Source organism: Pyxicephalus adspersus, chromosome Z (assembly GCF_032062135.1).
Source record: "Pyxicephalus adspersus chromosome Z, UCB_Pads_2.0, whole genome shotgun sequence".
NCBI lineage: Eukaryota > Metazoa > Chordata > Amphibia > Anura > Pyxicephalidae > Pyxicephalus > Pyxicephalus adspersus.
The window spans coordinates 86,162,669-86,188,180 of record NC_092871.1 but is presented as its reverse complement, the minus strand read 5'-3'; the positions used below and the strand labels follow the sequence as shown (position 1 = coordinate 86,188,180).

At 42.6% G+C, this 25,512-nt stretch overlaps 2 protein-coding genes across 2 annotated transcripts in view; one reads left to right on the top strand and one right to left on the bottom strand.

Moving 5' to 3' along the window:
* Window positions 1-5,234: 5,234 nt before the first annotated feature.
* LOC140343796 (cis-aconitate decarboxylase-like) lies at window positions 5,235-11,731 on the top strand. Its single transcript, XM_072430673.1, has 6 exons — window positions 5,235-5,310; window positions 6,932-6,986; window positions 8,104-8,291; window positions 8,452-8,556; window positions 8,648-8,853; window positions 9,949-11,731. Exons 1-6 carry the CDS (start codon window positions 5,290-5,292, stop codon window positions 10,868-10,870), a joined length of 1,497 nt encoding a protein of 498 aa, XP_072286774.1. The 5' UTR covers window positions 5,235-5,289; the 3' UTR covers window positions 10,871-11,731.
* A 2,719-nt stretch (window positions 11,732-14,450) lies between these two features.
* ATP7A (ATPase copper transporting alpha) overlaps window positions 14,451-25,512 on the bottom strand; it is a 36,006-nt gene continuing 24,944 nt past the window's right edge. Inside the window, exons 13-23 of the mRNA XM_072431819.1 lie at window positions 24,850-25,004; window positions 24,040-24,174; window positions 22,737-22,931; window positions 21,684-21,866; window positions 21,195-21,393; window positions 20,717-20,863; window positions 20,248-20,390; window positions 19,955-20,158; window positions 19,528-19,645; window positions 18,200-18,302; window positions 14,451-17,593 (exon numbers count right to left, since the gene is read on the bottom strand). Coding sequence (XP_072287920.1) covers window positions 17,317-17,593; window positions 18,200-18,302; window positions 19,528-19,645; window positions 19,955-20,158; window positions 20,248-20,390; window positions 20,717-20,863; window positions 21,195-21,393; window positions 21,684-21,866; window positions 22,737-22,931; window positions 24,040-24,174; window positions 24,850-25,004 — 1,859 coding nt within the window. The 3' untranslated portion in view covers window positions 14,451-17,316. The remainder of the gene's footprint in view (window positions 17,594-18,199; window positions 18,303-19,527; window positions 19,646-19,954; window positions 20,159-20,247; window positions 20,391-20,716; window positions 20,864-21,194; window positions 21,394-21,683; window positions 21,867-22,736; window positions 22,932-24,039; window positions 24,175-24,849; window positions 25,005-25,512) is intronic.

Here is a 25,512-nt window from a genome sequence, read left to right as displayed (position 1 = left end):
TGAACTGACCAATAATATGATGTATTTTGGGTTGGGTGGGGTAGTTCACATATTGGGTTGGGTGGGGTAGTTCACATTTCCAATGGGTGACTTGACATAGAAAGTTTAAATGAGAACATTTGAGGAGCCCAATGTCATTGGAGATTCCAGATAGGGCCCCATCTAAATGTCACATTGCAGCCAATCAGTGCATAGATGTTGAGACTTCATTTGTTTTTATTTTTCTTTCTGATGACTCCTGTCCTTCGGTGACAACACTCACTTTGTCATATCTAGTGAGGAATAGTGTTGTCACCCTAAGTAAAGACAACAGAAGGCCTTCTTTTCCTCCTCTCCATCACAGAGGGAAGCTGATAACACAATTTTACCTTCTCTGTAGTGCTGGGTGAACACAACGTTCCTGACGTCAATGGGAATACAAATCTGTATTGAAGTTAATGAGAGGTGAATCTTTACTGGAGTCAATGAGAAGTCAAATCTCTATTGAACTCAATGTGTAATGTAGCAGATCCTAATAGAAGTCAAAAGAAAAAGGTGAATCTTTATTGAGACCAATAGGAAAGTGAATCCTTATGAAAGTCAATGAAAATGTGAATCCCTGTTTAAGTCAATAAAAAGGTGATTCTCAACTGAAATCCAATGATGTCAATGGAAAGGTGAATCTCTATTAAAGTCTATGAGGAAAATGTTTTATTGAAGTCTTGGGTCTACGGGTGAAAGTTGTGGGATTTTGTGGTGGTTGAATGTCTATTCACTGATGTATAATTAAGATGAACAATACCCAAGAAGACATTTCCTAATAAAGAACAGATCTTAGGTGAATTTTGGAGTGCAGAATTCTGGCATGAATCTGGCACAATAATACTGATTCTATTCTGCAGGGTGAATATCAGGATTTTTAAATACGTGGAATGCTGGAAGGTGAATGTGGTTGTCCAGAGATGGGGCAAAATACAGGTGAATGATGGTCGGCAGAAATGACCCCATACATGGTGACTATTAATTGGATGACATTAGATATAACAATATTCAGAGTTCCTCCCCATCATCCTCATCTTCGCTGACAACAGAAACTATTTCAGGTTTCCATTTCTTATTTTTGTCTTTGTTTGTCCTGAGCTGAGGTCATCAAAGAAAGTTTTTACAAGAGGAAGCTGTTTATTTTATTCACATTTTCCTGGTGGTGTCACCACTGTGAATGATTGGCAGCTGTTTGCATGCGTGTCACCAGGCACCATAAACTGCTGTGACATAATAATGGAAACCTGTCCGGGCCTGTCAGTGTATTGGTATAGGAGGGAGGGGTGTCACCTATAAACTGACCCCACATACAATTACATACATGTACAGGGCCTTGGATCCAAATCATTTATTTTCAAAGAATTGCAGGTAAAATGTAAAAAAAGCTCCAACGGAAGCTCATCATGGCTTATGAGAGCCGAGCTGGGTAATGTTAGGGCCACCCGGATACTCAGATCATTTATATTCACTGTATGTGAATGATGCGAGTCCTTCACATGTAAGGACCCCACATTACAAGAGCTCCCCCACATGTAAGGACCCCACATTACAGGAGCCCCCCCATATGTAAGACCCCACATTACAAGAGCCCCCCCACATACATAGACTCCATATCACATGGGCAGCATGGTGGCCCAGGGATTAGCACTCCGGCCTTTGCAGCGCTGGGTCCCAGGTTTGAATCTTGGCCAGGACATTATCTGCATGGAGTTTGCAGGTTCTCCCAGTGTCTGGGTGGGTTTCCTCCTGGTACTCCGGTTTCCTCCCACATCCCAAAAACATGCAGTTAGGTTGTCTTCTCCCAAAAATTGACCTTAGGCTGTATTAATGACATATTACTATAGTAGGGACATTAGATTGTGAGCTCCTTTGAGGGACTGTTAGTGATACGACTATCAACTTTGTACAGCGCTGCGTAATATGATGGCGCTATATAAATACTGTGTAATAATAATTACTGGAGCCTCTCCACATGTAAGGACCCCACATTAAAAGAGCCCTCCCACATATAAGGATTCCACATGTAGAGACCCCACATAACAGGGGCCCCCCACATAAATGAGTTCTGCACATTGAGCCTCACACATATGACCCCCTGCAGGATTAAGCCATATACCAGAAGCTAGCAGAACAAATCTTTTTAGTCTGAGACTGAAGCTTACTTTATGTTTTCTTTCACCTATCACCCCGGACCTCCCCCCCCCCACATCTGGAGGGCAGATAAATAGTGGGGGTGGGGGGTTCAGGGGTAGATGTAAATCACCTCTGAAGACATAATCTTTTATTATCCAGCCAGGTAGATTGAACTTTTCAGAGGGGAGATTAGTCCACATATCCTTCCCATTATGAGCTTTATGATTTAGATAGAAAACATCTTTTGGAATAGTGGAATCAGGAATTGCAGAATTGAGAATTACATCATTGGGATTAGCAAAATCGGATATTACAGAATCAGTATTTAGAAATTGGATAAGAAAGTACAAAGAAGCGGCTTTTTTGGCAACATGTAGATTTACTTATTAAAACAACATAAAATATTGGCTAGGCAGAGCTGAACTATGTTGAGTACAATCCATATAGTACATATGAATAAGATATATTAGTATCAGATGATAGTCTGATTACACATTTATTCAGTTTACAAGTGTGTCTCATTGTTTCCAACACGTTTTGCCAAATCTGACTTCCTCTGGGGATTTTGAGAGACTTTTTGGAAATTTAGATATTAATTGATGAACAGATAACTTTGGTCAATCCGATTGCATTTATATGAGGTAAGAGGAAAGAATGATACAATTCAGGCACAAGTGATAAAATGTATAAAGCTTAAAGTTGTGACTAAGAAGAGGGGGGGTTTGTTGCAAGATACAGCAGTTGATCCCTTTGATTAAGAGTTGGGGTGTTATGGGCTTATATTCACCGATATTGTGGAATTTAGATGATTGAGTGGTAGGTGGTAAACAGGTACTCTTATGTTTTGTATAGTAAAAAAGCCAAGGAGTCCGTAGTCAGGTATTAAATGTGGTATGGTAATTATGGTAATTACTTATATTCTCAGGTGTTGTAGAATGTGAATAATAAGGTGATAAATGGCAAACAGGTTCTCTTATATTTTGTATAAAGGAAGTCCATGGCCAGCTTCCAAAGGGATGAACTGCTGTATCTTTCCAACAACAAATCCCCCCTCTTCTTAGTCGAAACTTTAAGCTTTACACATTTTAACACTTGCGCCTGAAATGTACAACGCTTTCCTGCTACCTTATATATATCCAATCAGATTGACCAAAGATCTCTCTTCACAGAGTTATCTGTTCATCAATTAATATCTGGTCCACCAAAAAGTCTCTCAAATTCCACTGAGGAAGCAATATGGGCGAAACGCGTAAACTGTATAAATGTGTAATCAGACTATCATCTGATACTAATATATCTTATTCATATGTACTATATGGATTGTTCTCAACATAGTTCAGCTCTGTCTAGCCAATATTATATGTTGTTTTCATAAGTAAATCTACGTGTATGTTACCAAAAAAAAACGCTTCTTTCTATTTTCTTCTCCATTTTCTAAATACATATTACGTTTAGGTTTGGCAACTACACCATCATCAGTTTGAGGTTTCCTTTGGTTCTCAAATACCCCTTTTCTAAATATTGCAGAATCAGGAATTACACGATTGGGAATAGCAGAATTGGGAATTTCGGAATTGGGAAAACTGGAATCAGGAATAGCAGAATTGGATATTGTAGAATTGTGAATCCCATATTCAGGAATAGCAGAATCAAGAATTATAGAATCAGCAATTACATAATTGGGAATAGCCGAATTGGGAATTTTGGAATCAGGAATTGTGGAATAGCAGAATCAAGAATTATAGAATCAGGAATTACATAATTGGGAATAGTGAAATTGGGAATTTTGGAATCAGGAATACTGGAATCGGTAATAGCAGAATTGGATATAGTAGAATTGTAAATCCCATAATCAGGAATAGCAGAACCAAGAATTACAGAATCTGGATCTACATAATTGGGAATTTTGGAATCGGGAATTGTGGAATCATGTATACTAGAATCGGGAATAGCAGAATTGGATATTGCAGTATCAGGAATTACATTATCAGGAACAGCGGAATTGGGAATAGCAGAATCAGGAATTACATACTTGGGAATAGTGGAATTGGGAATTTTGGAATCAGGAATATTGGAATCAGGAATAGTAAAATTGGATATTGCAGAATCAGGAATTACATAATCGGGAATAGCAGAATTGGATATTATAGAATTGTGAATCACATATTTGGGAATAGCAGAATCAAGAATTGCAGAATCAGGAATTGTGGAATCAGGAATACTGGAATCGGTGATAGCAGAATTGGATATTGTAGAATCAGGAAATAGCAGAATCGGGAATTACATAATTGGGAATTTTGGAATCGGGAATAGTGGAATCAGGCATACTGGAATCCGGAATAGCAGAATTGGATATTGCAGAATCAGGATTCAGGAATTACATAATCAGAAAAAGCAGAATTGAGAACAGCAGAATTGGGAATTACATAATTGGGAATAGCGGGATTGGGAATTTTGAAGTCAGGAATTGTGGAATCAGGAATACTGGAATCTGGAATAGTAGAATTGGATATTGCAGGTTCAGGAATTAAATAATCGGGAATAGCAGAATCAGGAATTACATAATTGGGAATAGCAGAATCAATACATTTTGGAATCGGGAATTGTGGAATCAGGTATACTGGAATCGGTAATAGCAGATTTGGATATTGTAGAATCAGGAATTACATAATTGGGAATAGCGATTTCACAGAACTTTTACTCCCCCAGTTCTGGGCCCCTAATTTTCAGATTTTCACCCCCAGACACAAAATATTTCCTTGTTACTATTCTTGGATTTGATGTTTGAGGAAGATAAGTAGTGACATTAATGTGGCCGGTGTCCCCATAAAATACCAATAAATATATTTCTGTATATTTTATCTCTGTACAAACGTGACAACAAAACATTTCTCAAACATAAAACTTATTATTGTACTTTCTGTGAGTCAACAATCAGTTACAATGTGACAGAAATTCCCCAACAAATATTCAGCTCATTTCCTGGGTGTAGAGGAGCTCTGAAGATGACGATGATGATGTCACAGCTCCTGGATGAAGACCAAATAAATATTCCAGCTGAGGAGAAGAAGCAACAATCAGAGAGGTGACAATCCACCAGAAGCCAACAGATCCAACCCAAGACACAAGGCCAGGATGTTGTGTGCAGCCCTGCGGGTGAGTCCATGGCTGGGTGAATGTGTGCTGATCCATGTATTCACTGGTTAGGTGTTATTTCTGTATAGTGATGTGTAAAACATTCACACCCCATCCTTTCTCCAATGTAATGAAATGATGACATTCTCATCATTCTCTTTATTCTACACTTCATAAAAGTTCATATTTTCATCAAATACAATATATATAGATATATGTGTAAAAAATATTCACAGGTCTGTTTTTAAATATTTTCCAGTTTTCAATTTTCCCATGATTCACCCTGTTTTTTCTAAATGTACAGTTTGCTTTTCAGTTTTATTTTACAAGCTATACATTATTCTAATTGAATGAAATGTGAAAAATGTGTGAATGTTGGGGAAAATTTGGGTGTATCTTGGATGAAAACATTTCTCAGTTGAGCCCTAATTGTTGAGGTGAAGTTTTGGGTTTTGCACACAAAACTTTAGAAATATCCAAAGGGGTGAAAAAACAATTTCTACCTCCGACAGTGCAAAAATGATTCTGAAACATTAATTTGGTTTAGAAAAATCAAATAAATCTTATAAAATAATAATAATGAGATGAAGAAATGTTATATAAAATCTTCCTATTGCTGTGATCATTGTAAGGATTCATTGATTTCATTCAGCAAACATTTTACCAAAATTCCAGATATTTTGGGTGAATATTCAGCTATTCAGTATAAATTCATTCAGTGATCAAGGGATGGCAATCACAGAGATTTTCAATGCAGATATCAGCTTTTTTTATTTATTTTGATGTTTTTATTTTTTATAAAATAAAATTAAAAAAAGAAAAAGAATAATTAATTAATTTAAATAATGTGGTCTTTGTAACAGAATTATTTTGTCATTTTAAAAACAATCCAACAAAATTCATTGAAATATAATTAAAAAACAGAATTTGTATCACTTTATTTAGTTGTTTTTATCTTTTTAGTTTTCATTTAAATTTCTGATAAAGTTTTAGTTTTACAAAGAAAAAAATTTACCAAATGAGAAATCTGTACATTTGCCTTGAAATTTAGCTCTGAAATGTTTTGCTTGTCGCTATTTATTAAGCTGAAAGGAAATTTGACAATTTGAGGTTTTATAAATTTTGAATTATTTTAGATAGGTTAAGTTGTACCAATGCCGCGGAAAGACAAAAAAGACAACAAGGGTGTTATAGTGACCTCTTGTGTATGTATAGCGCACAGCATGGCACTGTACGGCAGAACATTACAGAGCTCTGCGACTGCTACAGGACAATGATAGTGTTATGGTGACCTCTGGTGGACATGTAGTATACGACAGCTCTATCAATCTTTAGTTATCAGACTGTACCAATGTTACAAATTAGAGAAAATATTTAGTAAGCCCTATAGTTCCTGATTTTTGATTTCTGAGGGTAATAAAAGAAAACAGGATGAATGCTGAAAAATGCTGACATATGATTGGTTGATTGAAGAGAACACATCTTTACCTCACTCACTAAGCTGAGTGAACACTGTCTATCTCTCCCCAACTTTTATCCAATAAGAAAAAAGCTTTTGTACTATTTGGTAGTTGGTAGATGATGAGAAGATTGGACCTGCAAAATGACATTTACAATTAGTTTTTGATTTTTATAATTGCAGAAAACTCAGAAGCTTCAGCCTCTGTCCAGGCACATCCACAAGCCGGCGGTGAAAGGTAATCACATGAAAATCATTTTAATACAGAAGAATATACTGCGTGGTCACCTGAACTCATTATATCATGTTGTCTACACTGGACTGACACTGCCACCCACTGCAACCAGTCAGATTATAATTCAAAATCCACAGAAACACTGATTGGTTGCTTTGGGCAGCAGATAGACATTCATATCTAATCACTATCATCACATGACCATCACACGACCATCGCATGACCATCACAGAACTATCACATGACCATCACATGACCATCACAGGACTATCACATGACCATCACATACCCATCACATGACCATTATATGACCATAACAGTACTATCACATGACCATCACATGACCACCGCATGACCATCACATACTATTACATGACCATCACAGTACTATCACATGACCACCGCATGACCATCACATAACCATTACATGACCATCAAAGAACTATCACATGACCATCACAGGACTATCACATGACCATCACATACCCATCACATGACCATTATATCACCATAACAGGACTATCGCATGACTATCACAGGTTCATCACATAAAAAATCACACAATTATCACATGACCATCACCGGATCATCACATGACCATCATGGGACCCTCACATGACCATCAAAGGACCAACACAGGGCTATCACATAACCATCATCTTACACCACATGACCATCATATGACCATAAACTTACATCACAGGACTAGTACAGGACTAGTACATGACTATCTCATGACCATCACAGGACCATTGTATGACCATCACAGAACCATTACAGAACCATCACATGAAAATCACACGACCCTCACATGACCATCACAGGACCATTGTATGACCATAACAGAACCATTACAGAACCATCACAGAACCATCACATGAAAATCACACGACCCTCACATGACCATCACAGGACCATTGTATGACCATCACAGAACCATCACAGAACCATCACAGAACCATCACATGAAAATCACACGACCCTCACATGACCATCAAAGGACCATCACAGGGCTATCACATAACCATCATCTTACATCACATGACCATTACATGACCACCACCTGACCACCACCTGACCATCACCTGACCATCACATGACCATGTTGTGTCTCTTTCAGTGACTGCCGGACACCAGCTAGAAGACACGGTCACCAGCAGCTTTGCGTCGTTCATCCATGGGATTCGCCCCGTGCACCTCTCTGATATAGTGCGCTACAGAAGTAAGCGGATGATCCTGGACAGCATTGGCGTTGGATTGATGGGAAGCACAACACACGTCTTCAATATTATTCTGAAATATTGTCAGGTTTGTCTCCTTCTACAATATACCAGTAATTGTTGTCACCGATTTCTCTTTTGCCCAATATTTAACAATTAACCATTTCTGGTGATATTAAGCAATGGATCAGTTCCGATCAGAGCATATACTTTCATCATCATCATCAATATTTCATATTTTCTTTCAGGATTTGCACTTTACAACCTATGGAAATACTTCCCATTGCTCAGTTTATGGACAGAAAGGTTTGAAGCTCTCCCCCACCTTGGCCGCTTACGCTAATGGAGTTGCTGTAAGTACATTTGGGGGTAATAATGAAATACAATTGGGTGTCTTAGGGTTTGGGGACTCTGTGGGGTCTAACTATTTATTTGTTGGTTCAGGCTCATTCCATGGATTTTGATGACACCTGGCACCCTGCTACCCACCCATCTGGGGCTGTCCTTCCGGCTCTGTTGGCATTGACACAAATGCTCTCCCAGGAAAGGCGAGTGACTGGAGAGGAGCTGCTGATGGCTTTCAATGTTGGAATTGAGATTCAAGGAAGACTGATGGGCTTTTCTAAAGAAGCAAATAACATCCCTAAAAAGTGAGTTGTTACAAAATTCATCCCTTTAGATCAAAGCTCTCTGGGCCCCCCATGGAGTCCCCCTATAAGTAGTTGCCCCCAACCCCAATACCCATTCCTAAGGAAGTGCCTCACCATGGCTAATAATGAAAAATGTGTTGACCTCCCATCATTATCCTTTATATGACTTTTCCAGCTACTGATGTTGGAAATTTGCCCCCTATTCGTGAGGTCAGGTACTGATGGTGGGGATTTGCCCCCTATTGGTAAGGTCAGGTACTGATGATGGGGATTTACCCCCAATTGGTGAGGTCAGGTACTGATGGTGGGGATTTGCCTCCTATTGGTGAGGTCAGGTACTGATGATGGGGATTTGCCTCCTTTTGGTGAGGTCAGGTACTGATGGTGGGGATTTGCCCCCTATCGGTGAGGTCAAGTGCTAATGGTAGGGATTTACCCCCTTTAATGAGGTCAGGTACTGAAGGTGGGGATTTGTCTCCTATTGGTGAGGTCCGGTACTGAAGGTGGGGATTTGCCCCCATTGGTGAGGTCAGGTATTAGTGGTGGGGATTTGCCCCCATTGGTGAGGTCAGGTACTAACGGTGGGAATTTGCCCCCATTGGTGAGGTCAGGTACTGATGGTGGGGATTTACCCCTATTGGTGAGGTCAGGTACTGATGGTGGGGATTTACCCCTATTGGTGAGATCAGGTACTGATGGTGGGGATTTGCCCCCATTGGTGAGGTCAGGTACTGATGGTGGGGATTTGCCCCCATTGGTGAGGTCAGGTACTAATGGTGGGGATTTGCCCCCATTGGTGAAGTTAGGTACTGATGGTGGGGATTTACCCCTATTGGTGAGGTCGGGTACTAATGGTGGGTATTTGCCTCCTATTGGTGAGGTCAGGTACTCTATCTCTGTCTCAGAGATCAGGTACTCTATCTCTCTGCAGGACACTGGAGTTCCTCCACACCAAACTGGTGACCCCATGTCTTTATGGAGCTGGCTTTGTACCCTGAGGAACAGAAAAGGGTCTTCACTAAACTATTCTATTGTTCTGCATTTTTTTATTATTGAATTACTAGCAAAATAATGGGAATTGTTTGCTCATTTCAGATTTCATCCCCCCTCTGTGGTTGGAACCATGGGAAGTGCTGCCGCCTCCGCCAAACTTCTGTCATTAGATAAGGAACAATGCATGCACGCCCTGGCCATTGCTGCCTCTCTTGCTGGTGCACCCATGGCAAATGCTGCCACTCTGGCTAAGCCTTTGCACATTGGCAATGCCACACGGCTGGGCCTGGAGGCTGCTATTCTGGCCTCTAAAGGGATGGAGGCCAATCCCCTCATACTGGACGATGTTCCCGGCTGTGCCGGTTTCAGTGCATTTTATGGTGACTACCAACCTAAGTCTCTGTCAATGCCTGGAAAAGTTTATGAGTTCCTTCTAGCCAAGCAAGACATTGCATTCAAGTCTTTTCCTGCACACCTGGGAATGCATTGGGTTGCTGATGCTGCAGTTTCGGTCAGAAATATATTTAAGGAGCACTACGGCTCTTTTGACCCATCGGCCATCCAGTCCATTGTTCTCCGAGTCCCAATCTCCAAATACATAAATAGGCCATATCCAGACTCCGAGCACCAGGCCCGGCACTCTTTCCAATTCAATGCCTGCACAGCCCTCTTAGATGGAGAAGTGAATATTCATTCCTTCCATGACCAAAACATGTTTCGTAAAGACCTCCAGCATCTGCTGAGCAAGGTGGTGCTGGAGCATCCTCAGGACAACCAGGCCAACTTTGACAAGATGTACGCTGAGGTGGCCCTGCTGCTGAAGAACGGGAATGTGATGATTGGCAAATGTGATACTTTCTATGGCCACTGGAGGAAGCCACTGAGCAGAGAGTCCCTGCTGAAGAAATTTGTCACCAATGCCAAGAGTGTCCTGCAGGATGACCAGATCCAAGGGGTCATACAGATGGTGGACCACCTAGAGAATGTTACAGACAGTTCCCAGCTGCCTCTGCTTCTTCAATAATGTGATCGCTAGGAACTCGCCTGTGTGTGATCATCAGGAGGCCTTCAAGTGTTTGTACAACCAAAACCATATATTGGAATGTGGATAGAGTAAGAGGGGGTCAAACCCCATCATCAGACACAAGGGATCCCCATCAGACAGAACAAGTGTCCCAATTGGAGGAAATCCCCTCTATTCCTGGTGACAACTATAGGATTTCCCCAATGAATAGAATAAATCTCCCCAATGGGGACACAGACATCAGTAAATACCTGTCACAGGGCCTAACACTTCAGTCTATGTAATAGTTATAAAACACTCTACAACAATTCTATATACAACACCGTATCACCAAAAATATCCAAAGCTGCTTTACAGCTCACAAGTTTAATTGTAAAGCAGTGATTTCATCATTTGAAGAAATTAATAAAAATACATTTCTAGTAATAAATACCGGGAGGGGGGCGGGTAATATTTAGATATGTGTACAGCTGCCCATTGCCGGGTGATCTCATTCTGTATATGTATATATATTTAACTTTATATTTATAGGTTTTTGGGCAGCCAATCAGAATCTTTATTATTAAATGAAATGTATTGATGAGGATTTATTAGTTGATCAGTAATGGAGGAGGAGGGGCGAGTCTGCACTCAACAGCCCACTCCCCCCAATGCTGCACACTCCCCTCAGTGAATGTTTTCACCAATATTGTTATCTTGTTTTAATGTAAATTATTTTTGCTGTTTTTGTATTATTATTCTTTGGAAGATACAAACTGATTGCTCGTTCATCATGGATGATAAGGATGATGATTGTCATTGATGTGAATGTAACAACATTTCTTTTTGCACAATTTAATAAAAAGCTTTATATTCTGTGAATTTCTCTATTTCCTGTATTTTACATGGGTTTAAAATTTCATGCAAGGTATACGGTAAATCTTGCATCAGTGCTTCCGGACATTGCAGTAAAAATGTAAGCTGACAAAGTCGCTATAAAGGAGTCCTCCAACTCTGCACAATACCTACTTTTTGACTGTATGACTAAGCTCCACTAGAGGGCAAAACTCATCTGGTTGTGCCTTATGGGAATAAGTGGTGAAATTCTTTATTTCTATTGGTGGGTTTTAAGTATTCAAGGTTATTCTTATCTGGGCCAAGATTCTGCCCAATCCTAAACAATGATATATGGTAGCCAATCATTAAACAGGAATAAAAGGGAAGTACATAATGTGGTCTGAGAAAAGCAGCCAATAGCTGATCACATCACATGCACCCTGTTCATTCTGTGTGTTTTTAATACATCTCATATATTTACACAAGAAACTTTCCCAGGTGTCATCACTAGAGAGATTTTATCCCAATTGCTATCCTGGTGATAATCTGAGTGAAGTGTGCTGCCCTGTAAATGGGGAACCCCACCCAACACTTGCCTAGCTATTGAACTTTTCCTGCCCCATAGGTGGAGACCCCACCTGGGGAACTTGTCCTATCCAATAGGTAGAGACCCCCCCCACCTGGGGGAACTTGTCCTGCCCCATAGGTGGAAACCCCCTCCCTGGGGAACTTGTCTCGCCCCATAGGTGGAGACCCCCTCCCTGGGGAACTTGTCCTGCCCCAAAAGGTGGGGACCCCCAATTGGGGGAACTTGTCCTGCCCCATAGTTGGAGACCTCCCACCTGGGGGAACTCATCCTGCCCTGTAGTTGGAGACTTCCCACCTGGGGGAACTTGTCCTGCCCTGTAGTTGGAGACCTCCCACCTGGGGGAACTTGTCCTGCCCTGTAGTTGGAGACCTCCCACCTGGGGGCCCACCTGGGGGAACTTGTCCTGCCCTGTAGTTGGAGACCTCCCACCTGGGGGAACTTGTCCTGCCCTGTAGTTGGAGACCTCCCACCTGGGGGATTTTGTCCTGCCCTGTAGTTGGAGACCTTCCACCTGGGGGAACTTGTCTTGCCCTGTAGTTGGAGACCTCCCACCTGGGGGAACTTGTCCTGCCCCGTAGTTGGAGACCTCCCACCTGGAGGAACTTGTCCTGCCCTGTAGTTGGAGACCTCCCACCTGGGGGAACTTGTCCTGCCCATGTAGGTGGAGGCCCCACATCTAGAGAACTTGTCCTGCCACGTATGTGGAGATCCTCCACCTGGGGGACTTGTCCTGCCAAGTAAGTGGTGACCCCCCCACCTTGGGGAGCTTGTCCTGCCCAGTAGAGGGCCCCCTCCTGGGGAACTTGTCCTGCCCAGTAGAGACCCCCCTCCAGGGGAACTTGTCCTGCCCTGTAGGTGGAGATCTTCTCCCTGGGGAACTTGTCCTGCCCCATAGGTGGAAAACCCCACCTGGGAAACATGTTCTGCCCAGTAGGTGGAGATCTTCTCCCCGGGGAACTTGACAGGTGGAGACCCCCCCTCAGGGAAACTTGTCCTGTCCAGTAGGTGGAGACACCCACCTGGGAAACATGTCTTGCCCCATAGGTGGAGAACCCCACCTGGGGAACTTGTCCTGCTGCATAGGTGGAGACCCCCCCCCTCAGGGAAACTTGTCCTGCCCAGTAGGTGGAGACCTTCCACCTGGGGGAACTTGTCTTGCCCTGTAGTTGAAGACCTCCCACCTGGGGGAACTTGTCCTGCCCCGTAGTTGGAGACCTCCCACCTGGAGGAACTTGTTCTGCCCTGTAGTTGGAGACCTCCCACCTGGGGGAACTTGTCCTGCCCATGTAGGTGGAGGCCCCACACCTAGAGAACTTGTCCTGCCACGTATGTGGAGATCCTCCACCTGGGGGACTTGTCCTGCCAAGTAAGTGGTGACCCCCCCACTTGGGAAGCTTGTCCTGCCCAGTAGAGACCCCCCTCCTGGGGAACTTGTCCTGCCCAGTAGAGACCCCCCTCTAGGGGAACTTGTCCTCCCCTGTAGGTGGAGATCTTCTCCCTGGGGAACTAGTCCTGTCCCATAGTTGGAAACCCCCCACCTGGGGAACTAGTCCTGCCCCATAGTTGGAGACCCCACCTGGGGAATCTGACCTGCCCGGTAGGTGAAGACCCCCTCCCTGGGAAACTTGTCCAGCCCCATAGGTGGAGACCTTCTCCTTAAGGAACTTGTCCTGCCCTGTAGATGGAGACCCCCCACCTGGGAAACATGTCCTGCCCCGTAGGTGGAGATCTTCTCCCCGGGGAACTTGACAGGTGGAGACCCCCCCTTAGGGAAACTTGTCCTGCCCAGTAGGTGGAGACACCCACCTGGGAAACATATCTTGCCCCATAGGTGGAGAACCCCACCTGGGGAAGTTGTCCTGCTGCATAGGTGAAGACCCCCTCCCTGGGGAACTTGTCCTGCCCAGTAGGTGGAGACCCCCTCCCTGGGGAACTTGTCCTGCCCAGTAGGTGGAGACCCCCTCCCTGGTCCCTGGGGAACTTGTCCTGCCCAGTAGGTGGAGACCCCCTCCCTGGGGAACTTGTCCTGCCCAGTAGGTGGAGACCCCCTCCCTGGGGAACTTGCCCTGCCCAGTAGGTGGAGACATCCCCATTTAAATCTTAATTCTGTCAGGAGAATCTCTCTGTTTCTTCCTCTATACCATCTGCCGATCACAGAAAACCTCACAGCCCGCAGCAGCTTAATTTCAATTTATTTTCAGTTTTATTACATAAAATATTTGCAGAATATCTGGACATGATTAAGGCAAATGGAATACAAATTTAAATTAAAACAAATGATATCACATAAAATAATTAAAGCTCTAGTGCTCATTATTTACCTGAAAAGTGAAATAAATACAAAGCTACAAATGTATGTCATGGCAGAACAATGGCCTCGTGTTTATAAGTGTCACAACGTACAAAAGTATCAGGAACCCCAAACATAACACCTACCTATATGGCCAGAAGTATGTGCACCCCTGACCATCACACCTACCTAAATAACCCAATGTATGTAGACCCCTTCAAAGTGGGGTTCAGGTGTTGAACCTACAACATACAAAGCTATTTTACGTAATTGGGCTCCATATTAACAGCCATGGTTTTGGAATGGGAGGGGGAATAGGGGGGTGATGGTCAGGTGCCCATAGATATTTTGGTCATATGGTAGAGAAGGGTATAATTGCCCCATTTTGGTCTGTGTAAATGGCACTTTCTGGGGCCTTTACTCTCTCTCTCCCACCCTCTGCCCAGATCTGCAGCACAGTTTTAGTATTCCCTGTTGGTTGGCACTCCCTGCCCCCATGTAGTGTTCGGTGCCTTACCATTGTCAACTAATCACCAGGGCTGGACATCTGCATAAAACCCGTAAAGTAAGGATCGGGGTGCAGACAGGGGCAGGAAAAGTAAAGAAACTGCAGGGGTTCTCCTACACATGAAGAAGACTGCTGGGGGTTCATTGAAGCAAATAATTGAGGTCTAGGCTTTATATGTCATTGCAGTGAAAATATTGCCCCTCGTGGCCCCGTCATCAGGATCACTGTACCCCAATAATTACTGCAATCGTATAATGAGATTACTCTCCCAATATATCATAAAAATGGACTGATGGGTACATTGCTTCCCTCTGCAGTCTGGCCGTAAATATGTCATCCAAATGATCATACAATGGCAGCTCAGGACACATGGCAGAGGGGTTTAGGGCAAACTCACAATTTGGAGGCTGATTCACATGGCAGGGGGAAAAAAAAAAAAAAAAAAACAACATTGGAAGATTTCACTTCTGGTTCTGTCCACTTTCTGCTACTGAGGTCATTGGACCTCACAGAGGGATCTTGGGGGATCCCAGGGAATCAATTCTTACAAGCTGACATTACTGCACTGTATAGGAACTGTGGGAACCCAACATTCTGAGACCACAGGTGGCACCTCACCTGAAGCAAAGAAGGGGGACTTATACGTTGTATGAATTCCTCCCAAAGTGTAAAAATTTCCTATATTGTAGAATCATGATGGGGGGCAGCCAACAGTACATTCCAAAACAATGGGGAAACTTTACACACAAAGTCGGGCAGTGGGAATGGGCCAGGCTGCGAGAGATATGGGGGGCGAAACTAAAGGAAGTGATCTGATAGGTGGTTACTGCTCTGGGGGCAAAGGGACATTTTAAGGACAATTAAACCAATAGTTCACAGAAGGACACAGAGTTACTATGATGATGAGCCATAAATATCTCCAATAAATAAAAAACAGGTTACAAATTAATTTCCTGATCATTGTACTGTGATGATGACTTGTGTTAGAGATCAAACCAGTCACAGAGAAAAAGGAAAAGAATGACACTCGTTAGTTCATCTGTCAGTTGAATCCCTAATAACCATGTCCAGCCACAATTAACAGACGTTCTGTATGGGGATTTAGAAACAATTTGAATCCCTGTCAGGTTTTACTGCTACCTGAAGTTCCATAGGAGAGATTTCTTCTAACTTCCTGTCAAATAAAATGTTGTCACTAGGATACTAATGAGAGGAAATCTCTGTCAGGAGTTCTAACTCTCCCCAACTGCATCCAAAATCAAAAGAAAAACTTTTGTCCGAACTGTAAGATTCGGGAAGTATGTCCAGTGTCCCCGCATGTACAGCATGTGTTGCATGTCAGCCCTGAGATGAGTCATTTTCATTGTCACACTAAGTGCTGTCTCTGTATTAAAGCTGAACTCCAAGATAAGAAGACATAATTTAAACACAAAGAGTCATGTGTCTTTGTACCCTCTGTATTTTCCTTCCAGATTGGTGCAGTATTAGTGTGACACTTTGCTTCCTGTGATACAGACTGGTCACTGCTGTATCACTTTATGTAGGGTGACCGGACTTCAACCCCTTCTTTAGGTGGCTTGGAGTGGGTGGGCCCATTGGACCCCTTCCACAGCTCCAAATAATACATGAATTTCAATGAACGTTTTGTGCCCAGAGTTCAGCTTAATAAAAAATGAAATAGAACAATTGTGGGGGAAATTTGCACCGGTTTAACAAGAAAGAGAACAAATAATGAATAACAGCCTATTGCATAGGTATGAAAAACAGGTGCGTACTTCCACGTGCAGCGTCTAATTTATGAATAAACAATCCCAGGCAGTAAGGCACATTAAGCTGGCCAGTAGATTTCAGCATTGCATGAACATGACTGTGATGTGTCTACATTGTACACGTATCATCACCGACAAAAGGATGGGTGGTGCACTGTTACTATGATGAGTTTCCTCAGCCAGTGACCAGCTCTTAGGTAGCTCTTAACCACCGGCACAAATAGAAAGTGACAATACTTTGGTGTCTGATAACAGAAAGGTAACCACCCGTGTCAAAATGACGCTAGTGTCCAATCACAGGAAGGTGACCTCCTGTTTCAGGTTCCCCCTGGTGTCCGATCACAGGAAGGTGACCTCCTGTTTCAAATCCCACAAGGTGTCCGATCACAGGAAGTTGACCTCCCATTTCAGATCCCCTGTGGTGTCTGATCACAGGAGGGTGACCTCCTATTTCTGATCCTCCGAGGTGTCTGATCACAGAAAGGTGTCCTCCTCCCCTTTCAGGTCCTCCATGAGTAGGGTGTGTTTGTCAGGGTCATTGAGCGGAACATTCTGTTGGGAATGTTTGTCGGAAAGGAAGGAATTAAGAGACGCACGGCTGTAGTTTACAAAGCGATCAAACAGGCTGAGTTGTGGGGAGCTTCTCCGGTTCTCAGAGATCCCGACGTGAACACTGATTTCTGATGGTGATTTCTGTCTCAGTTGACCTTCAGCTCGGAGTTCCAGTTCCTCTCGACTTGGTTTGCGATAGCTGTAAAAACACAACATTCTTCTATGAGATAATACCTGCACACGTGTCACCAGTTTTTGTATTTTTTTTGGGGTAGGGATAAAAAATAAAATCAGTGAAAGTAAAAAAATTTTATATGACTGTTCTGTATTTTCATTTCTCACATTTTATTATTTTAATCAAGCTGCAAAGTACAGAAAAATACCAGCCGATATCCCAGAAATAGAATACACTCAAACCTATTGCATGACAAAACAATTTGTTAATGGCTATGAATTAGTTAGAATGTGTTGTCAGCCCTGCCAAGCCCATTCGTGATGGATTACAAAGAACACAGACTTCTTACTGCCCCCACCTGACCTCCTCATCTTCCTCCTTCTCATTGCATCACCCCACCTCACTTCCTTTTTAACTCGATTTCAATAATCCCCCCCCCCCTTCTCTGTACCGTCTCTTTATCTCCTAACTACTTATCTCCATAACCCCCTCCTTGTGCACAGTAAAACATTGTAATCACTTCCCATTAATCTGCTAGAAAAATACAAATCCAGATTGCTGTAACTGACAGACTGGTCTTTTTGATATTGGGTGTCAAAAAACTATACTAAATGAATTTTGAAAACTTACAGTTTAAGCAGCAAAGAGGAGAAGACAACAGAGACTGAGGAGGCTGCCATTGCTGCAGATCCCATCCAGGGCTGTAGAATCAAGCCCACAGGCATGAAAACCCCTAGAAAGAAATTAGAAGATATTTAAGACTGCATATCACTAAAAAGCCTTGGGGCAACAATTATCAAATGTTATACCATCCTGCTGTGCCCCTTTCCCAGTGTAATGGTCCCATCTGTGGTGTGGTGCCACCACTGGACCATCTTCCAGGGCAGGGGTCTGCAACTTGCGGCTCTTCAGACTCCTTGTTGTGGCTCCCTTTGGCTGCCGCAGGGAGATCTCTGATGGGGGATCCCCTTCCTCCCAAGACACTGCGGAGGAGGGGGATTCCCTATCCTTATGTTTTGCGGCTCCAGACTATTTTTCTTTAGTGGAAGAGGAGGCAAAATGGCTCTTTTGATAGTAAAGGTTGCTGACCCCTGTTCTAGGGCAATGATGTCTGTGTCTCCGTGCGGTGTCCACCTCCTTCCTGGGGCAAAGTTGCCTGTGTCTTCCTGCTGTGTCCACACTTCCCTAGTTTATTCTGCTTATTCCATCACCCTGTGCCACCCCCACCCCCAAGCTTTTAATGCTTGTTCCCCCCTCATCTTCTGGGCTGATGCTGCCTTTACCACATCTCTCCGTAAGACGTAAGTCTTTCTGCTGTGCAGAGGTACATTAGCCCATTTTCCCAGGCCAATGATGCTCATGTCTACCTGTGGTTCCTCCCTTCCTTGACCTCCTTTCTGAAGTAATGTGGCCTGTATTAGCTTGCTGTGTTCACCCTTTCCTGCCTATGCCTTCACACTGTGTCCCCCTCCACCAACTACTTCCCAGGCCAATGTGTCTACCTACTATCCCTCCTCCTCCCTGCACCACACCCCATTGCCCACTAAGTCTCCCTGCTATGGCCCATCTTCCTAGGCCAATGTCATGATGTTTTCGTGATATGCATCCCCCCCCTTCTACCCCAACCCCTGTATAACTAGTGTGCTCGTTTTACAAAACTGGTATGGGGAGGTCTAATCTTCAGTATGTGAATATGCAGACACATTAGTAGAGCTCCAGAGTGCTGGACTGAAGCAGAAAAAAAGGTGAGAGCTGTTTATATGGCATTAAAATATTATTTTCTAAGTACATAAACTAGCATTTACCATCCTGCAACTATAATTATCTTGACATTAAAAATAAATACATCCAAAGAATTCAAAGCGTGAGTGCAGCATAAAGTATGCAATATACTGAAATTTAACATCGGTGTGAACGCTTCAATGTGCACCCACAAATAAGGCTTTACTATTTCATACCTGCAGCTATTGGAATGCCAACAAGGTTGTAGATGAGAGCAAAGACAAAGTTTATCCGTATTCTTCTCACAGTCTTACGTGATAAGTCTATGCTGGCCACTACGTCCAAAAGATCATTCTGTATAAGAAGAAGGACACGCTTTGTATTAAATGTTGGAAAAAACTTGTCAATCAGTGATGTCTTTTCAACAAAACTATTGGATAATGTCATTCCAGGCTGTTTTATATATATTGCCTGCAGTACCTCTTTGCTACAAGATGCTCTCCAACAGGCTGAATACCACTCATCACTGGACCCACAGGCCCTGATTGGTGGGTGTCACAAAGTCTGCATTGCTTTTCCATGACCAATGATAGCACAACCTGTTTGTGGCATACAAGTAGCACAAAAATGCATGTGTCAGTAAATGATGCCATTTGGACTTACCCGAATGAGAACTACATCTGCAGCTTCAATGGCCACATCAGTGCCAGTCCCAATAGCAATTCCAACATTAGCCATGGCCAAAGCGGGAGAGTCATTTATTCCATCGCCTACCATGGCCACACATGTCCCCTGGTCCTGAAGCTGCTTTACTTTGGCCACTTTATGAGATGGTAGGACTTCAGCAAACACTTTGGTAATGCCAACCTTTGAGGAGAAAAGACAGTATTTGATTACAAAGTGTTTGTTATGAAATCTATGGGCCCGAGGCCCGCTTGTGATCACAGAGACTGTACCTGGGAGGCGATGGTTTTTGCAGTTTTGCTGTTATCACCAGTCATTAGGACGACATCCAGGCCCATTGATCGCAATGTATGAACGGCCAATGCAGCTTCAGGTTTGACAGCATCTGCGATTGCAATTAATCCACAGAGAACCCCTACAAAACAGAAAGGAGAATACTGAAATACAGACACAAGCTGAAGCAAAGGATAAAATCCAGAACTAAGCAGAGTCAAATAATGTAATAACAATGGACAGTGAGGACCAGCAATTACCATTAGGTGGCATATTTAATTTGCATGCAGGACACCTGATTGGCACCCGATTTTGCTTTTTGAAGTACACTGCACTGCAATGTATACTGCACATTTTATGAGCTGCATTCATTTGTCTTCTATATGTGCCCAGAGATCAGTTTTATTGCCCATTCCCAGCCACAAATTGGCACTCATTCTTTTGGTGGTTGGGAAAAGTATACCATACCATCAACAGCCACCAGGACAGCGGTGCGGCCCTTCTTCTCATGTTCAGTCATAAGGAGGTCAGTGTCACTCTTCAGGGTCAGGAAATTGCGGTTCATCCATTCGCGGTTCCCTATCAGCACGGAGTGTGTCTGGGATATGGAGGAAGCTGCACATAATTGTAGATAGTTATATATACACCGACACTCGAAATACGACTATCTATATAATGACTGTATATCTGCACAATATTAATAATAAAGAAAAGCTCATCATTATCTAAGCAAAAGGATACAAACTGTATTATCTGACCAGAAATCTAACCATACTACATTGTGTGTATTAAGTTCATAAGAGCTCCTTGGGGGTGGAGCTTCCCAGAAGGTCCAACCAATAAACATTGAATCTTGTGTTCCTAGGTGACATCCTAGGATTATCACTAGTTCCACAAGATCGATCAGCTATGGCAGATAATACACCAATACAAGCGCATTTCTTACATGCAGATGGGGGATCTATGAAGGGGGAAGAGTCCTCCTGTGGCCCATCGATTTGGACTAACAAGGTGTTTTTGTTGTTCTTGGTTGTCTGGTTGGTGTTTCTTAGAAGTGGCTCAATATTATTGACTTTGCAACTGATTCCACATCCAGGTACGGCCTGAAAATCCGAACAGGTACCCAACATCTCCACGTTAAGCACCTGGATTCAAAAACAAAACAATCACCAATAATGGAATGTTTTATCTTCAAACATAATGGTACATGGTGGTCTATTAGCATCTTATATCTCTGTTCAATCTCTCCACACAGGATGGTACAATTACCTCAATTAGGATCGGACATTCCCTCCAATCTCTCCACACATGATGGTACAATTACCCCAATTATAATCTGATATCCCTTCCAAATCTGCCTACACATGGTAGTACAATTACCCCAATTACAATCTGATATCCCCTCCAATCTGCCCACACCTAATGGTACAATTACCTCTTTACAATACTTGGTGACAGCTGAGCCCAGAGGATGCTCGCTGTTGCTCTCTGCAGTTCCCACAATTGCTAGCAGTTTGTTTGTTGGCATCCTGTTGCTTTCCACTAACACCTTCAGCTGCATAACGACTGGAGATCCGTGTGTGATGGTGCCGGTCTTATCGAACACCACAGTCCTCACCTGAACATACAGGACATGTGTTAATCTTCACGGAACATATAAGTTACATGTAAACAGCTGTGACACAATCATCATACCATTTAGTTGGTTCAGTGTAAAATATATTACAAACAACTGACACGATTTTGTAGTGTAGTCATCTTTTCTTTCTTTGTCGCATCTAAAGTGCTGCTGATTCCCTGTATGCTCTCTACAGCCATCTCCTCCCTACCTGCACTCCAGAGATGGCTGCATTTCCCAGGGTTTCCTGACGGTGACAACAATGGGCTATACCTGTGTAAGATGTGATGAAACAAACACTTGTAGTCTCCATCAGAAGCTTATGTGACAGGGTGACAACGCTGAAATCACCTGAGACAGGGACAGAGCATTGTCACCCTATTACAGAAAGGATACGTACACACGTCACATGATTCTCACCTGATCATCTCTTCAGGGCTGGTATCAGACGAGAATCTGATGTGTGTACAAGCGGCTGACGTTGTTCATGGAATCTGTCCTGGCAGATCCATGAATGACAAAAGAGGAACAATTGCAATGCAATTGAAGAAGAGAGCACAGCCGGGTGCCACTCACTCGTTTTACCCTCATCAAAGAACAGAACGGTGCTGTATGTAAAGTGCCTGAGCAAGGATTTTCATGGCAGGATCACCAAGGATTAAAGTCATGAAAGTCAAAGATTTTATAGGACTGGAAATTACTTTTGAAATGACAACATGTTAAAACATCTATAAAGACTTCAGGGATCCCCCCACAGACTCATGGTCAGTGAAAATATTAAAGCCGCAGTCAGGAACCTGGCATTTTCAGAAAGCCTTTCTATTTCTTGGTTTTTGGGTTTAATCAGCAGGACCATTAACATGAACTCACTTTGTGTGCCATTTCCAGAGGTTCTCCGCCTTTAATCAGTATGCCATTCTGAGCACCAACTCCTGTGCCAACCATGACGGCTGTCGGGGTTGCCAGACCCAGAGAGCAGGGGCACGCGATGCACAGGACAGTTATTGCGTATTGGAAGGCGAAGCGGACAATGACTTCTGTCTGTGAAATGCTTTTGTTATCTTCCTGTGGAGGACACAAAAAAAAGCATGAGTACAGACATTACTGCAAGCACAGATTTAAAGAGGGACATTTACTAAAGGAATCCAGGATTTGAATTATTACCTTTGATCATTCACACAGCCTAATGAATGTTGAGAACATTCACTTTGCAAATAATACCCAATCACATACAAGGAAATCTAAGAGCACATTACTAATTGTTTGAAGTCAGCAGAGCTTCACCTCGTTTAAAACAATAAGTCAAACATCCCCTACAAGGAGATCATTCAATCTGCTATGAGAATGTCTATATTCCTTTAGTAAATCATCTCCAATGGGACTACAGAGAGTACCAGAGCTTCACATTCATAATCACAGTATATGAAGGATTTGGACTTAGGAAACTGCTGCCCTTTGACATGACAATGATCCCTTATCTGTGGGCAGGCAATGACACAACATGGATGGGGCTTTACAAATGGCACAAAGTGAGAACATGCAATTTGACTAAATATTACCAATATTGTAATTTTGTATAAATTTGTAGCCTATTTGTTAGTGTTGGTTGTGGTATTTTATTATACCCCCATCCATCCCCCAGCATAATATTGTGTAGGCCCTCTTGTGACCCCTACAAACATGGACTCCACAAGAACTCTGAAAGTGTCCTGTTGTATCTGAAGCAAGATGTTAGCAGCAGATCCCTAAGTTATACTGCCTATGCTGGTCTGCTTTTTTCACCACAATGCACCCTGCAGCCTCCACCAGCCAGCTTTCTCCCCATAATCTATCCTGCTGAAATCTCTTCATTCTCTTCATGGCCCAGTTACCAGGATCACATACCTACTGTAGGCACTTTCAGTAGTGTACAGGGGTCAGCAGGGGCACTATGACTGGTCTGTGGCTATACAGCCCTATACACACCAAGCTGTGATGTACCGAATGTGGTGACACCTTTCTATCATGGCCCGCATTAGGTATGTCAGCAATTTGTGTTATGGTTTTTCTATGGGTTCAGATCACACAGTTACCCTCCCTACACACTTTAGGGTTCTGTCAGAAGAAAACAAACAAATCACCTAATCATCAAATTATACAAATCATTTAATATCCTTTATGGTCTTCTACTTACACGAAAGTATTTCTCTACAATCTGATAGTTGTGAAATCCAATAACAATCCAGACCAGCAGAGTGACAACAGACACCAGCACAATGAAAGGTACAAAGTAACCGCTCAGCTTATCAGCAAATTGCTGTATGGGAGCCTGGAGGATACAAAACATAAATTACACTTATCTTATCATCCTTCATCTGGTAATAGTCATAGATCAACCACATAAAAAAATGATTAACAAAACCTTCACCTAAACTTTTTCTGAGAGTACCCATCAATCACCATCAATGCATTATGTACATTGTAAATGTATATTCTGCAGCTATACAGGTCACATTCCAAAATTAGAAAAGAATAAGGAAGAGGCAGAAGTATTAGGGAAGAGAAGAGGATGACAGGTAGGTGTTATGAATATAAGTAGGAGAGATGGAGATGTTCTGTAGTCCAGCAGAGTAGTACTGGGGCAGGGCTGACAACACTACATGGGATTTTAGTGCAGAACATATCGTGACCATACAATTGTATAGTGAAATCTGTAATTAATCCCACTACTAGGAACTTAAAGTGGACCTTTCACTGAGAGATGATGTAAACTGACCTAATTCTACTGTATATAACACAGCTTGCCTGGTTGGTGTTCTAATTCTCAGAATCTCTGACCCAGAATTGGTATGCAGTTCATGTGCTCAGTTATCTACCTATTTTAGGTGTGTAATAGAAACTAATGAAATCATTAGATCAGTTTTACGCCCAGGTAATTAGAATTCTATGAAATAGTGTTAGATATTTCAGGTCAGCAGTTTGCTCACACTGCTGCTTTACTCACCTTGGATGTCTGTGCTTCTTCCACTAGTTTCACGATTTGTGAGAGGGTGGTGTCTGAGCCGACATGAGTGGCAGAAATAAGCAAGGAGCCATTTTGGTTAATGGAGCCGGCAATGACACTGCTTCCAGGTTTCTTAGTTACAGGCATGGCTTCACCTAGAAATACAATCAGAACATTAATATCAATTCCTGCAAACACGATAACAGAACTTACCATAGGGATATCCTTACAGGTCATCCCAATCTTCATTGGTCACACAGATAAAACCACATCTCATGAATAAAACCAATACAGGACTTTATAAGGGTTTGTTCATATTTTAAGATTGAACACAAGGCAGAGTAAGATACAAAGAAGCCTTATCCTTTGCAAAGTAACTCCTTAATATATTATAGCCTGAATTTTTTATTCTGGCTCTGCAGTTCAGATATAAATGTGATAATTATGTCTCAGATCTTGGACAGCAAAGTCATTAAATGTAAATGTTTCTTTAATAAGAAATATTTCAGGGAAATGTAAAAAAAGATTCTAAAAAAAAACAGTTCAGAGATCTTTGTTACCCCCAATGGATCACATCCTATAAGCTGATAATGTTACAGTAGACAATCATTGTAATCACCTGTGACCAGAGAACTATTAAAGTGCATAACACCTCTGATATAG

What these genes read in the sequence shown, in the direction of transcription:
- LOC140343796 (XM_072430673.1), top strand. Translation starts at nt 5,290, where the DNA reads ATGTTGTGTGCAGCCCTGCGG. An exon ending in TGTTGTGTGCAGCCCTGCGG is followed by an intron (nt 5,311 to 6,931) that starts GTGAGTCCATGG and finishes TTATAATTGCAG; the next exon opens with AAAACTCAGAAGCTTCAGCC. An exon ending in CCACAAGCCGGCGGTGAAAG is followed by an intron (nt 6,987 to 8,103) that starts GTAATCACATGA and finishes TGTCTCTTTCAG; the next exon opens with TGACTGCCGGACACCAGCTA.